Source organism: Coffea eugenioides, chromosome 6, assembly GCF_003713205.1.
Source record: "Coffea eugenioides isolate CCC68of chromosome 6, Ceug_1.0, whole genome shotgun sequence".
NCBI lineage: Eukaryota > Viridiplantae > Streptophyta > Magnoliopsida > Gentianales > Rubiaceae > Coffea > Coffea eugenioides.
Window position 1 is genome coordinate 2,006,369 of NC_040040.1, and position 13,052 is coordinate 2,019,420.

Consider the following 13,052-nt stretch of genomic DNA (forward strand, 5'->3'; position numbering starts at 1 on the left):
TGTTGAATTGTATTCAAATAACTTTTGTTTGATTGTTTTTATGAGTTTCAATTGTAAAATTAAAATGAATAATAACTTGATAATGTGTTGATATTTTAGTACTTGGTTATTTATTAAAATTGAATTATAATAAAATTTTATTAACCCCGCGGAGAAAATTTTATTAACCCCGCGGGGAAAGCGGGACGGGACAGGGACGGGGCAGGGGGAGTTTGTAGGCAGCGGGGCGGGGGATGGGGGAGGGATCCCCGCCCCAACCCCACCCCGTTGCCATCCCTAATTACATCCTTCCACCAAAATTCGCCATTTCGTTCCAACGTTCCGAATATGCTTAAGATGTAAAGCCGCAAAGAGTCTTTTCCGTCTGAGTAATACGCTAATATCTGTCTAAGTAATACGCTAATCGCCGATGCTTTCATGACACGACTAAAACATGGGAAAAAGAACGCGCCAACATGATGGAACACCACGCGGCACCCCTCAACTCAACCTTTATTTAACGCATGGCTAAGTAACCAAAATGCGAGCGCAAGACGAGAGGTCCAAGAATGTTTGGAGTGGGGTGGGTATCATTTTAGTTTCTGAACCCAAGTACTCAGTCCATAAAAGATAGTAACTGTTTAATGGATAACTTTTTCATCATATACTCTCAGTATAAAGATGTTTTTACGTGAGTAGATTTAAATCATATCAAATAACATGAGTTAAAATTCAATTTATGTAAATGTGTCAAACTTTGAAAGCTGCTAGCCAGCGTACAGAAAACACTCGATAATATATAATCTATATGTAATCGAGAGCAGCTTTTTTACGAGGAGCCTTCACAAGCATCACAAATTTAAATCCCTTTTTTATTATCATTTTAAATTTTTTTTAATTCAGTAATCCTTATCGCTTCTCCTTTTGTCGTTTTAAATTACGTATACATTTTATCATACTTCAAATTATTGCTAGACAAATTTTAGCTTTTAATTATGTTGCGATTATATATATATTTTTTTAAATTCACCCTCTTTTTTAATTTTTTTTTTCAATAATGCCATCATCATATATAATACAGGTATTCACACTAGTGTTAGTATATAAAAAGATTAATCCTTATTTAATCCGTGCAATTAGTATATTAGTAGTACTAGTTTGGAAATAAATTTAAGCCCCTTTTCATCACCTCCAATAAAAAGCGGCGGCTATTATACTAACGCGGCACTCGCAGCAAATCTGATTTTCTCTATCCTTCCACCTCCTCCACCACCACCACCACCGCCACCGCAGTCCGCCACCAACAAAAAGGCGGGAAAAGCACCTTCAATAACCCCCCAGGAGAAAAGAAAAGGGAAATAAAAATAAGAAAGAGAAAGTGCGAGAGAAAACGCACATTAAGCGAATATGATGTTAGCTTCCGTGTCCCACTGTCCCGTCTATAAATAGCCAGCTCGCCTCTTCTCCCCTCTCCCGAATAAAACACAGCTCCTCCTCCTTCTCCTTCTCCTTCTCTCTCTCAGAGACAGACACACACTTAGTCTATCTACATTATTCAGTAGGGTTTTCTCATTTCCGGCGACAAAGTTTGAGCTTGAGTCTAAGCACTACATAAGAGTGAGTTTGTTTGTTTGTTTGTGTGATGGACACGTACGCCTTGCACTTAGCTATGGCCGCGCTGGTGGGGGCATCCGCGGTGGCTGTGTCTGCCTACTACATGCACCGCAAAACCCTAAACCATCTGCTGGAGTTCGCCAAGACTATAGAGAGAGAAAGAGAGAGGGGGGACGCAGTTGCGGAGGACGGTGGAGTAGGATACGGCGGCGGTGGTGCTGACTCGCCTCAGCATTTCAAAAGGTACGGCTCCGTCGATAAGAGGCGCAACCACGGCCGACGGAAGGGAAGCGGCTACTACCGTCGAGGTTCCGCTTCGTTGCCGGACGTCACTGCGATTTCCGGAGGGATGGATATCCTTGACGACAGGAGGAATGGTCCGGTTCATGTTGATTCTATTCCGACTGGATTACCCAGGCTCCACACGCTTCCTGAAGGTATGCAAATGTCGGGCTTCTCGCCGGAATAATAAAACCTTACCTCCTCTATCGACCATTACATATTGATGTACTACATGGTTGTATGCATATTCTACTATTGCAGGGTTCAAATAATTAGTTAGGCTGGGTCGTTTTTAGTGCGACAATTGGCTCCATATTTTTCAGTAATTTGCCACTCGTGTAATTGACTGTTCGATATCCTGCTGTGATTCTGTATGGAATCAGTCGAACTTGCATGCTGTATACGCGTAATTTCTTGGTTCGAACCAGAACTATTTCGAGTCAAATCGTGGCAGCATGAGAATTAGTAATTGTTTATTAATCAACGATTTTGCTGCGTAATTGGATTTGTAAGCAGTATGTGTATCTTCTGAAGAGGAGGGATTTGACTGTAAGATAACTTTGCTTCAATAACACTTTAAGACCATCTCCCAATAAACTTTTATCCACACATAGTGCACTTGAGCACTTGTGATTTGCAAATGTAGTTCCCTTGTGCTGCCACAATTTTATGGTCATAAAATGAATTCAGAGTGGCCTGATTGAAACCAAATTTTGAAAAATGTCACTCTTTTTGGTATTTTTGTCCTTTGGAACTCATTGCCTGTGATTTATCCTCTGGGTCGCGGGAGCGGTACTTTTAGATGTTCTTCTTGGTGGAAGAAGGTAACAGAATTTGGCTGGAAGAAGTTGCAAAGGTGGCATAGCTGTGATTGGACTGCTGGATTCGCTGGGGGCCCACACGATATGATGCAAATTACATACTAGCACCGAGAAAATAAATTCTGTCGGTATCCTTTTCCTTTGTGTCTGCAAATTTTACAATGATAAATGAGAAACTTTAACGCTGCTGTCCAATGTATTTGTTGTATTTACTACAAAAGATCTGCCTTGTCCCCTTTGTTTGTTCAACTTTCCCCTTCCTTTATTAGGTTAATTTGATCTTCTACCAATGACTTTTTTAGTTTGCTTGCATGTGCTGAGCTTGCAGCGGGCTGGCAGGCTTCTACTTTTGTGGCTATGAGTGTCGGTATCATTTTTGTTCCACCGACTTTTTATGCACACATATAAAGTCCATGGGAGTTTAATTTTGTACGACTTGACCTTTTGTTCAACATTCCGACCTAGGTTGGTTTTGTGGCAATTGCGGTTTGGCCTATCATATCTTTTTGCTCTAACCGTTTCTGCTTACATGTATAAAATGATTTATACTACTGCTAGCTAAAAGAAGTACTGGTGTATGCAATTCGTAAAGAAGAGGGGATAGGGAAGTTATTGTTGCTGTATTTAAGTAGAGTTTCAAGAGGCTAAGGATTGATGCCTGTGATTGGGGTAGTCAACACTAGAATGGGTTTACTTCTCGTGCAAATTATGTTATTACATTTGACTAGGAGGCTGAGTTATAATTGCAAAGTCATAAAATTTGTATGCTATGTTTGCTCTTATATATTTTGTGCTTTTGATGAACTTAATTACGAAAAGGGGATTAGCTGAAGCATGTTAGGAATTTACCCTAATTGACATCTGGCCGACAGCGGGATGACAGTGGAAGAATATATGGGTAAACAGGTTATTATGTGTGCAGCTTGAGGGTTTGTAAATATCTATCTTTAAGGCCTTGATGTGGAAAGGGCGATTCTCATACTGTCTGCCCTGTGTTCTGCCAGCTATATGCTTCACGATGCACCTTATTTGTTTTCTTTATCATGTGTTCTATAATAGGATTGTTTTAACTTTTGGCTGTTCTACTAGAATTTTCTAGCCTTGTTTCTACATATATGCCCAAGATGTTGATGTGAAATTTCTTTTTGAGAGGATGATCCTTTTTGTTTTCCCTTTGAAGTACTGGTTAAAGGCGTTATTTCATTGTGTTGTTACATGACAATAATACAAGCAGTAGTCATGGATGAAAAGTTTTGGCCGACAATTCTGTATTACCAAAAATGGATGTATGATGTTTTAAATATTTTTTTATTGATGCTATAAAATCCGACTCAGTCCTGCTCCAGTAACATTTTAGATGCTGAAAATCTAATTATCTTCTACTCTTTTTGTTGAATAACTCTGCTATTTTTTGTTGCAGGGAAATCTAATCATGCAAGTTCTGCCAAGAGATCTGGGCATCTTATCAGACCCACTTCTCCCAAGTCTCCTGTTGCTAGTGCCAGTGCTTTTGAAAGTGTGGAAGGATCAGATGATGAAGATAATATGACTGACAGTGCTGGACTAAACGATGCATATCTACATGCCAATGGGAATGCGGTAATACTTAATGATAGATTTGGGCGTGCACAATTCCATTTGGTTTTTTTTATTCCTTGTATTTTCTTGATTCAATCCATGTCCTTGTGCTGTCAAGGATTTACTTTCTCGAGTCTTGCCAATGTTGTATAATTTCTTTTCATTTATGATGCTACATAAAGTCCCCAGGAATTCACTAAATTGACCCTATAACGAGCTGGGTCCTGAATGTTAAAGTATGTTTCAGGATTTACCGGATCACAGGAATGCCAATAATGGAGAGCAAATGGCTATGTCTGCATCAAGTATGATTCGATCCCATAGCGTATCTGGTGATCTGCACAGTGTGCAACCAGACCCTGTGGCTGCGGACATTCTCAGAAAAGAACCAGAACAGGAAACCTTTGTGAAGCTGAAAATTGCCCCAAGGGGTATTACATCCTCTTCTTTCCTTTTTATGTTATAGGGTATAGCTTTTGTCAGCCCATTGGTTGTTTCTGTCCTGCAGCATACTTGCTAATGATTAGGCTAATAATTTATGCTTTGATGAAAACTTAAGTGTCATGTTACAGTTAAACTACCTTATTTTTCCTTCAGGTGTTATTGATTGACTAATATCACGGCTGAAACCAAGGGATTTGTGGAAATTTGTTTAATTTAACATTTAATGTACCCATCCATACTTTTTTCATTCTTCTTGGTCAAATGGAAAAGAAGAACAAACAGTCGGGTAGCAGCATTTCATTTCCAACAGCTGAGCATTGGTTTTCATAGAAGTTAAGAAGCAATAATCATAATACCGATGCTTGTGAATAAACTATATCACCATATTAGTACAAAATTGACTGTTCTGTTCATTTTTGTATGTGTGAAAGCATCATGACGATAATTCTGTTCTATTTTTGGTCGTCCATGTATCTATTCTCCCCCTCACTGTTAGTGTGCACTTTATGTACTTTTCAGACTATTGGAATTAACAATGGAATCTATCCTTGCTTGTAATAAATGTACATGGATGCCAAAGCCTATATTTTATTTCTTTGTAATGATTTTCAGAGACACCATCTCCTGATGAAGTGGACGTCTATCGGAATCTGCAAGTGTGCCTAGAAATGAGAAAGACATATGTATTTAGGGAAGCTGTTGCGCCATGGGAAAAGGAAATCATAACTGATCCAAGCACACCAAAGCCCATTCCAAATCCATTTGATTATATGCCAGAACGAAAATCTGATGTAAGATAAAATGCGTTAGAATTTTTTCTTTTTTTGGTTGATTTTTCTTATGTGTGAGTAGTTTGAGGATTTTATTTTCTGTTCCTGTTGTTTTACTTTGTTGTGTTGGCACATTGTTATTAAGTACAGGGTTTCGAGTCACTAATATGTTGAGTGTTCCTACAGCATTCTTTTCAGATGGAAGATGGAGTTGTGCAAGTTTATGCTAATAAGGAGGGTAAGATGCTTGGTACCTTTGTCATTTTTTTGGTATAATAGTGTATCATCTTTGCCCTTTTTCCCCTCTGATTTTTATTATTTTCCTTCATCTAGCAACGGAGAAACTTTTCCCAGTAGCTGATGCAACCACCTTTTTCACTGACCTGCACCACATCCTTAAAGTTATTGCTGCGGGGAATATTCGGACACTATGTCACCATCGCCTAGTACTTTTAGAACAAGTAGATACTATGCCTTTGATAGTTGTTTGTAGGAAGTGTGTTGAGTTTTGTTAGTGACCTAAAATTGTTTGCTTTTCAAAATACTGACTTATATGTTGTCCAGAAATTCAACCTCCATTTGATGCTTAATGCTGATCGGGAATTCCTTGCTCAAAAAAGTGCCCCACACCGTGACTTCTATAATGTCAGGAAAGTCGACACCCACGTTCACCACTCAGCCTGCATGAACCAGAAGCATCTTTTGAGGTTTATAAAGTCAAAGCTGAGGAAAGAGCCTGACGAGGTGTTGGGTCATTCTACTTGAGCTGTCTGCCATTTTCAAAGCATCATATATACTTCTCTTCTTCTGGATTAAAAGTGTCACTAACAAAAGTTTTTATGGAATAAAATCTGTAGAACTTTTCACAAATCCATCAAGATAGTGCCATTTTTCTGAGTATCTTACATAGGTATACCTTTTCTTCAGGTTGTCATATTTCGTGATGGTACCTATTTGACATTGAAAGAAGTTTTTGAGAGCTTGGATTTATCTGGGTATGAGAGGCTCCTAAATTCTGTGCTTTGAAGAATTGCTCGCCTCTCAGTTCAACTCTTTTGACTTGACTCATTGCTTTTTGACATCTGCTTTTCGCTTTTTTGTTTCACTGATAATTTTTTTTCCCAAACAGGTATGATCTGAATGTTGACCTACTGGATGTTCATGCTGACAAGAGCACCTTTCATCGATTTGACAAGTTTAATCTTAAGTACAACCCTTGTGGTCAAAGTAGGCTAAGGGAGATTTTTCTGAAGCAGGAAAACCTTATACAGGGTATTGCCATATTTTCTCTTCAGACCTGAAAAACTAGATCTTCATTTTAGTGAAAAAGAAGTTTCCACATTCTAGGTCATACCACTTGCTTTCGATCACCATGCATTTCCTTTGCAATATGATTTAAGATAAGCCATCCAATTCTTCTGTTTCTTCTTCGTCATTTTCTTTCTTGTTACTCAAGTTCCACTTCGCGCCAGATTGTCCCCTTGATTCTGTTTTCAATTTTTGTTTACTTGGAAGCTTTATATTTGTTTATCAGATGTATTGAGTTTAAGATTTATTATATCTGCAAATTTGCAGGTCGTTTCCTTGGTGAGCTGACTAAGCAAGTTTTTTCTGATCTTGAAGCAAGCAAATATCAAGTGCGTCCTTTGTGTGTAATGAAATTTATCATCCGCTTTTTCATTTTTATTTTTCACCGTGCAGAAGATCAGCAATGCCTTAATAGTTCTTCCTTTTGCTTTGTGACACACTGAGCAACCCTGACTTACAACGAAACTTCTTGGCGGCCATTTTTGTTCTCTTCTGTCCATTTTGTGAAAGCTTTTCCATTTGTTTATCTTGTATCCTTTCCTTTTCTTTTTCTTTGGGAGAGTGGGCCTTTACTTATGTCATTTTTTCTTCTTAAATTAAGTATTCTTCCCAGTACTTATGTCATCTTTGGTATTTTTGTTAAGCAAGAACTTTAAGGTTAAGATGCTTGTACCGCTTGAAAAATATGTGAAGATTGTTGCTTGAAGTCTGCATTGTCTTCACTTTCTGGCTGAGATGACAAGACTTCTGCACAACAATTTTAGCTTTGATGAGGGAAGGTGTCTGGTCTCCTTGTTTTCTTCAAGCACGTTTTATATACTTTTCAAATGATATTTAGATTCTAGGGTATAGTTTCTGCAGGTTGGAATATCTTGGTAATTTTGTGTCAAAACTTGGAAGATTTTTTAAAGTACATCACTTGCAAAATGAATCTGGTGGTGTTGTTTTTGTTGTAGTCTTCTTTTCCTTTTAAAATTAAATGAGCATTTTGATGTTATGATTTGGGTTTCTGTCCAGTACAACGCTCCATGATTATGCCAGTTAAAGTCCAAACTTCTTCACTCCTTATTCTTGTTTGGATTAAGTATTGGTGGTTCTCCTTTGGTTCTGATGCAGATGGCTGAATACAGGGTATCCATATATGGCAGAAAGCAGAGTGAGTGGGACCAGCTGGCTAGTTGGATAGTAAACAATGACTTGTATAGCGAGAATGTTGTCTGGTTGATTCAGGTATCCAACAGAACCAACTGTATTTGTGTTGATGTCCTTGGCAAGAACTTTGTGGAAAGAACCTTAGTTCTTCTCTAGAAGGTCGATACTATTAAATGTCGATTAAAACAACCTTCTTCTCCTTTCTGCTCAACTTGTTCTCTCTAACAATTGGACAGCAATAATGTCCTTAAGGAAAGCTTTTACGTACCCCTGGGTTCTCAGAAATGCTCTATACCATGTTATGTTTATGCAAATCGTTGTATATTGCCCAAATAGTTCTGATTACTTTTCCTATGTTAATTGGAAAACACTGTTCTCATCTTATAATTAGTCGTGTGCTTTAATAAGAAAATTATTTATTATTTGTCAAAATTGGTTCTGTTTGCGGGAACAAAACCCTGGAATTTCAAGATTTTGTCTTGCATGTCATTCGCCCATCTATGGCCACTTACTATTGTTCTTTTTCTCTGTTTTGCCTTTTCTTCTTGAATTCTTCCGCTGTCTTGATTGAAGGGCTTATGACTATAATTCAAATACTTGTTACTTAACTTTTCATGTTTAATTTTGATGTTTAACTTTTCTGTAATTGGTTCTAAGAACAATCATAATGAGGGGGAAAGAAGAATCAATACCAATAGGCGCCTTATACTACAATTTTATAATAGGGGCCTGCTTTATGCTTATGGTTTAAAGTTTGAAGTTGTGTATAGTCTTGCAATGCATCTGATGCTGTCAAAATGGATAATGCTGTTGACTGTCAGACATAAATGGCTAACTTTTGGGGAGCATTATGAATGCTGTCAGACTTGGAAATTCTAGGAGATTGGTTTCGTGTTGTATAACTAGGTTCAGAGTCTCTGAGTGCTGTCCAATGGACACAATGTCAGGTCTGAAGCCTATTATGATTAGGGAGAAAAGCATCTAAGTTTGAGGCGGTATAAAATCTCTTGTTTCAGCCCTTTTTTTTCCCTAAGCATCTTGTTTAATCAGAATATTGAATGCTATCTGAATAGTGATTTTCGTATTGAATTTCAATTCTTTTCAGCTTCCAAGACTCTACAATGTCTACAAGGAAATGGGAATTGTGACATCTTTTCAGAACATTCTTGATAATGTTTTCCTTCCTTTGTTTGAGGTTACTGTGGATCCAGATTCACATCCTCAGTTGCATGTTTTCTTGAAGCAGGTATGCATACTACCACTACATCAACTTTATTCTGCTTTATTGGGTAATAAACCATGTTCATTGAATACTGATAATTCTCCGGGTTAATCTCCCTGAAAGCTGGGTTCCTTTTCATGTTCCCTCAATATTCCTTTTTCTGTTCCATATGACAATGTTTGAAGGCAGACAAGAGGTGGCTTTTGGTAGCATGTAAAAAGATGATAGGGTTAAAACCCTGTAGTAGTGTCTAGGAGATAGTTATAAGTGAATAAATGATGAGCTATTCACCAATGCCAGATGTGGGTGTTATAAATTCATGTTTTTTAGTTAACAATAGTCTTTGTATAATGTCTAAGATGGTTTAACTAAATCCTGTTCCTGGATATTCAGGTGGTTGGATTTGATTTGGTGGACGATGAAAGTAAGCCAGAAAGACGTCCTACAAAACACATGCCGACACCTGCTCAGTGGACCAACATATTCAATCCTGCATACTCATACTACATTTACTATTGTTATGCTAACTTATACACCTTAAATAAGGTAAAGAAGTTGTTTCTGTTTATGCACTCTCCAGAAATTGAGAAAAATGAAGTAATTTACCAATTGTGTGATTTGCTTCTCCTTTGTTTTTTTCCTTTTTTTTTTTGGGGAAAGGGGGGTTGTGGTGTTAGGCAGTGCACCGTGGGGTTGGGGATAATGGGCTTACCACATTTCAATATTATCATTACAGCACTACTTTACATCTCTATCAACTGTAAGAGGCCTTTAAGATTTGGGCAATAGCTTTTTGGTCTTTGTCCTGATTTTTTCCTAGACTTTTTTTTTTGCCTTACAATACAGGCAATAGCTTTTTGGTGTTTTTGCTAATTTTTTTTTTCTGTTAGACTATTGTTTTTCACTTCTGTCATGACTCATGGGGCTAATACCAGGAATGGAAACTTGAGATAGGATTACTGTAATATAAATTGTATTTTCTTAAATTGTTACTATGATTGAGTTGTTGCTTGTAAGATGCAATAGCAAAAATCCTCCTAACATTATTTTCCAGGGCCTTTTCTGCTTTCCACTGTTTTTCTGAAACAGTTTTGCATTTTTTCCCTTTTTTTTGTGGCCCGGGGGGAGGGGGGGAGGTGTTTTGGCATTGCAGAAGAGGAAGGTTTAAGGATTCCTTCACCTAAAGATGGTGGTGTTTTCACCGGTGTATATGATTATATGGTTAATCTGTTTGCTGGCATTGTTTTGTGAGAATTAATTGCATAACATTTCAGCTTCGCGAGTCAAAAGGAATGACCACTATCAAACTCCGTCCACATTCTGGAGAGGTACATAAATGTTCATTCTGTGTGATCTGAAGTTAGATTGATTGTGTTATTGATGGTTTCAGTTTGTTAGGCTGGTGATGTTGACCACCTTGCAGCGACATTTCTTACTGCTCATAATATTGCGCATGGAATCAACTTGAGAAAATCTCCTGTACTTCAGTATTTGTACTACCTGGCCCAGGTAAAACAACACGTCAAATTGATTAGCTTCCAAAGTGTGCACATTGTAATGCATTGGGATGGTTTCTTTGATTTCAGATTGGTCTTGCCATGTCTCCACTGAGCAACAACTCATTGTTTTTGGACTACCATCGGAATCCATTTCCCATGTTTTTCCTGCGTGGCCTCAATGTGTCGCTTTCAACTGATGATCCTTTGCAGATTCACCTAACAAAAGAGCCCCTCGTGGAAGAATACAGCATTGCAGCTTCTGTGAGTTCTTCAAGTCTTTTGTCAGAAAATATTTGAGTTGTGAACTGTTATGGTTGTCCAATAAGTTTGCTATCTGGTGCAGGTTTGGAAGTTAAGTTCATGTGATATATGTGAGATTGCACGGAATTCAGTTTATCAATCTGGTTTCTCTCATGTACTGAAGGTAAGTTAGTCCTGTTGAAGTTGTACAATTTGTGTTTGCAATAATATAAATTCTCCACCAAACTTATTTTCTATTTTATTTCTTTTGAGTAACGCTTAACACAGTGCTTCATAGTTTGCATTATTGTTATTTTTGGGTGGACATGCCAGATGGAATATGCTGCAGCAAACGCCTTTTTGTCCAAGTTGTTTAGTTCTTTTGCCTTATCTACGTATACCCTAAATCTTGATGCCATTCAATTGCTGCTTTGTTATCACTAATTTACTGGGAAAGCATGTTCTCATTTGGCAAGTCTAATTCCTACTATTTTGGATGGGGGCCAATTGCAGGCCCTTTTATGGTACTTTGTAGAGTAGAATAAATATTTTAATCTGCCTGTGTTTGCTTTTTTGAAGCCTATCCTTTATAACAATTGTAAATATATGTTTCCTGTTGTAATGTCTGAACTATGAACATCTGTTCTTAGTCTCACTGGGTCGGGAAGGAATACTACAAGAGAGGACCAGACGGGAATGATATTCACAAGACAAACGTACCTCATATCCGCCTTGAATTTCGTGATATGGTATGGAAGTTGTTTTGAATTATGTTTTAATGTCTTCACATTATGAGAGAATCAATATCTTTGCTATATATAATATAATATATATATACATATATATGTCTATACCAAATTCATTGTTGTACAGGCAGTCTGAAATGTCATAAACAAGCAGTTTTGAAAAGCTTTGGTAAAGAGGAAGTACTAGGAAATATGGTTTTCTTTTCCTTCTAATCAGTGGATTTGAAGGAAGGAAACTGATTCAAATTCTAATTGTTCTCTCCTTATCGCGTTATCCTAATGCATTTTTCAGAAGTTTTACCTTTTGGAATGGTCTTTGGTTGATGATGGAGGCCTCTGTTTGAAGATTAGCTTCCAAAATCCAAGTTGGATCAGATGAAGCAAATTTTATCGTGAAGTTACATATTGTCATTTGAATAAATTTTGGCTTCTCCTAGCGATGCCTTTTTTTTTTTTTTTTTAAAAGCAGATCAGGTGTTAGAATATAAAGGTGACAAATTACGTGTTCAATATTGCAGATTTGGAGAGAGGAGATGCAACAGGTTTATTTGGGAAATTCTATATTTGCTGAACATATTGACCCATAATAAGCTTGGCTGGCTTTCTTTTGCGAGCTGGAACTTTTACATTCTATGTGGAGGTATCCCTAAAATTTATCCATTAGAACTGAGGAAATTTTCCATTCTCTGTTTATTTTTGTTATTTCTGTAGAAGTTCTTTTTTCCTTTTTATTCCATATCAGATAAGGGCTGCAACGGTACTACAAATTAATGATGGTGTTGCCTGCGCGTCTGCTCCTCTTTTTCTTTTTCTCAGGAAAAGTGCAAAAAAGCCAAGGACCTGCGGAATAGAACTTTAGAACAGTAGAATATGCATCTCAAGAAAAATTAAAGAAAAGAAATAAAGCAAAAGCCAAACAGGACATATCCATGTAATAGAGAGTAGTACAAGGTAACTTTGTATTTTACTTTGTATAAACATGTATAATGTGATCCGTCACCCACGGCAACTGAATGTTGAATCTTATTTGAAAACACAATAATGAGTTCTTGAGTTGCGACTCAGTTGTTGCCAAGGTTATGAACGGGAAGATTTAAGTCCCCTTTTGTAACAGTGGGCTGCCTCTTAGTCTTAGGGGTACCTCCTAACAAACCCCGGTTGGACGCTATTATATTATATAAAAGGCAGTCTCAAAGGCGTGACATAAACTCGGGCAAGAGAGTAAAATATCACCCGCCTCACAAAGGCTAAGGCCGTGATATGTCAAGGCGTGTAGGACCATGCAACTTCAGATATTTATTTTTTTTTTGTCAATATTTAGATTACACTTCTTTTGCAGGGGCAGGGTCGGACTTGGCCGAAGGATGTCACCTCCCGATTAGGAGTAACTATGTGCA

At 37.7% G+C, this 13,052-nt stretch overlaps 1 protein-coding gene across 2 annotated transcripts; it reads left to right on the top strand.

Annotated features, from left to right (window-relative positions):
* Positions 1-1,316: 1,316 nt before the first annotated feature.
* Positions 1,317-12,730, top strand: LOC113774536 (AMP deaminase). Of its 2 annotated transcripts, none has more exons than XM_027319075.1 (20): positions 1,317-2,030; positions 4,117-4,295; positions 4,522-4,705; positions 5,331-5,509; positions 5,675-5,726; positions 5,822-5,949; positions 6,053-6,232; positions 6,416-6,483; positions 6,618-6,760; positions 7,064-7,125; positions 7,913-8,026; positions 9,054-9,194; positions 9,564-9,716; positions 10,445-10,498; positions 10,569-10,679; positions 10,757-10,930; positions 11,013-11,093; positions 11,560-11,658; positions 12,174-12,295; positions 12,398-12,730. In XM_027319075.1, exons 1-19 carry the CDS (start codon positions 1,622-1,624, stop codon positions 12,240-12,242), a joined length of 2,580 nt encoding a protein of 859 aa, XP_027174876.1. In that variant the 5' UTR covers positions 1,317-1,621; the 3' UTR covers positions 12,243-12,295; positions 12,398-12,730. The 2 variants fall into 2 exon arrangements, with proteins under 2 accessions (XP_027174876.1, XP_027174875.1); XM_027319074.1 differs by having other exon boundaries at positions 12,472-12,730.
* The last annotated feature ends 322 nt before the right edge of the window (positions 12,731-13,052 follow it).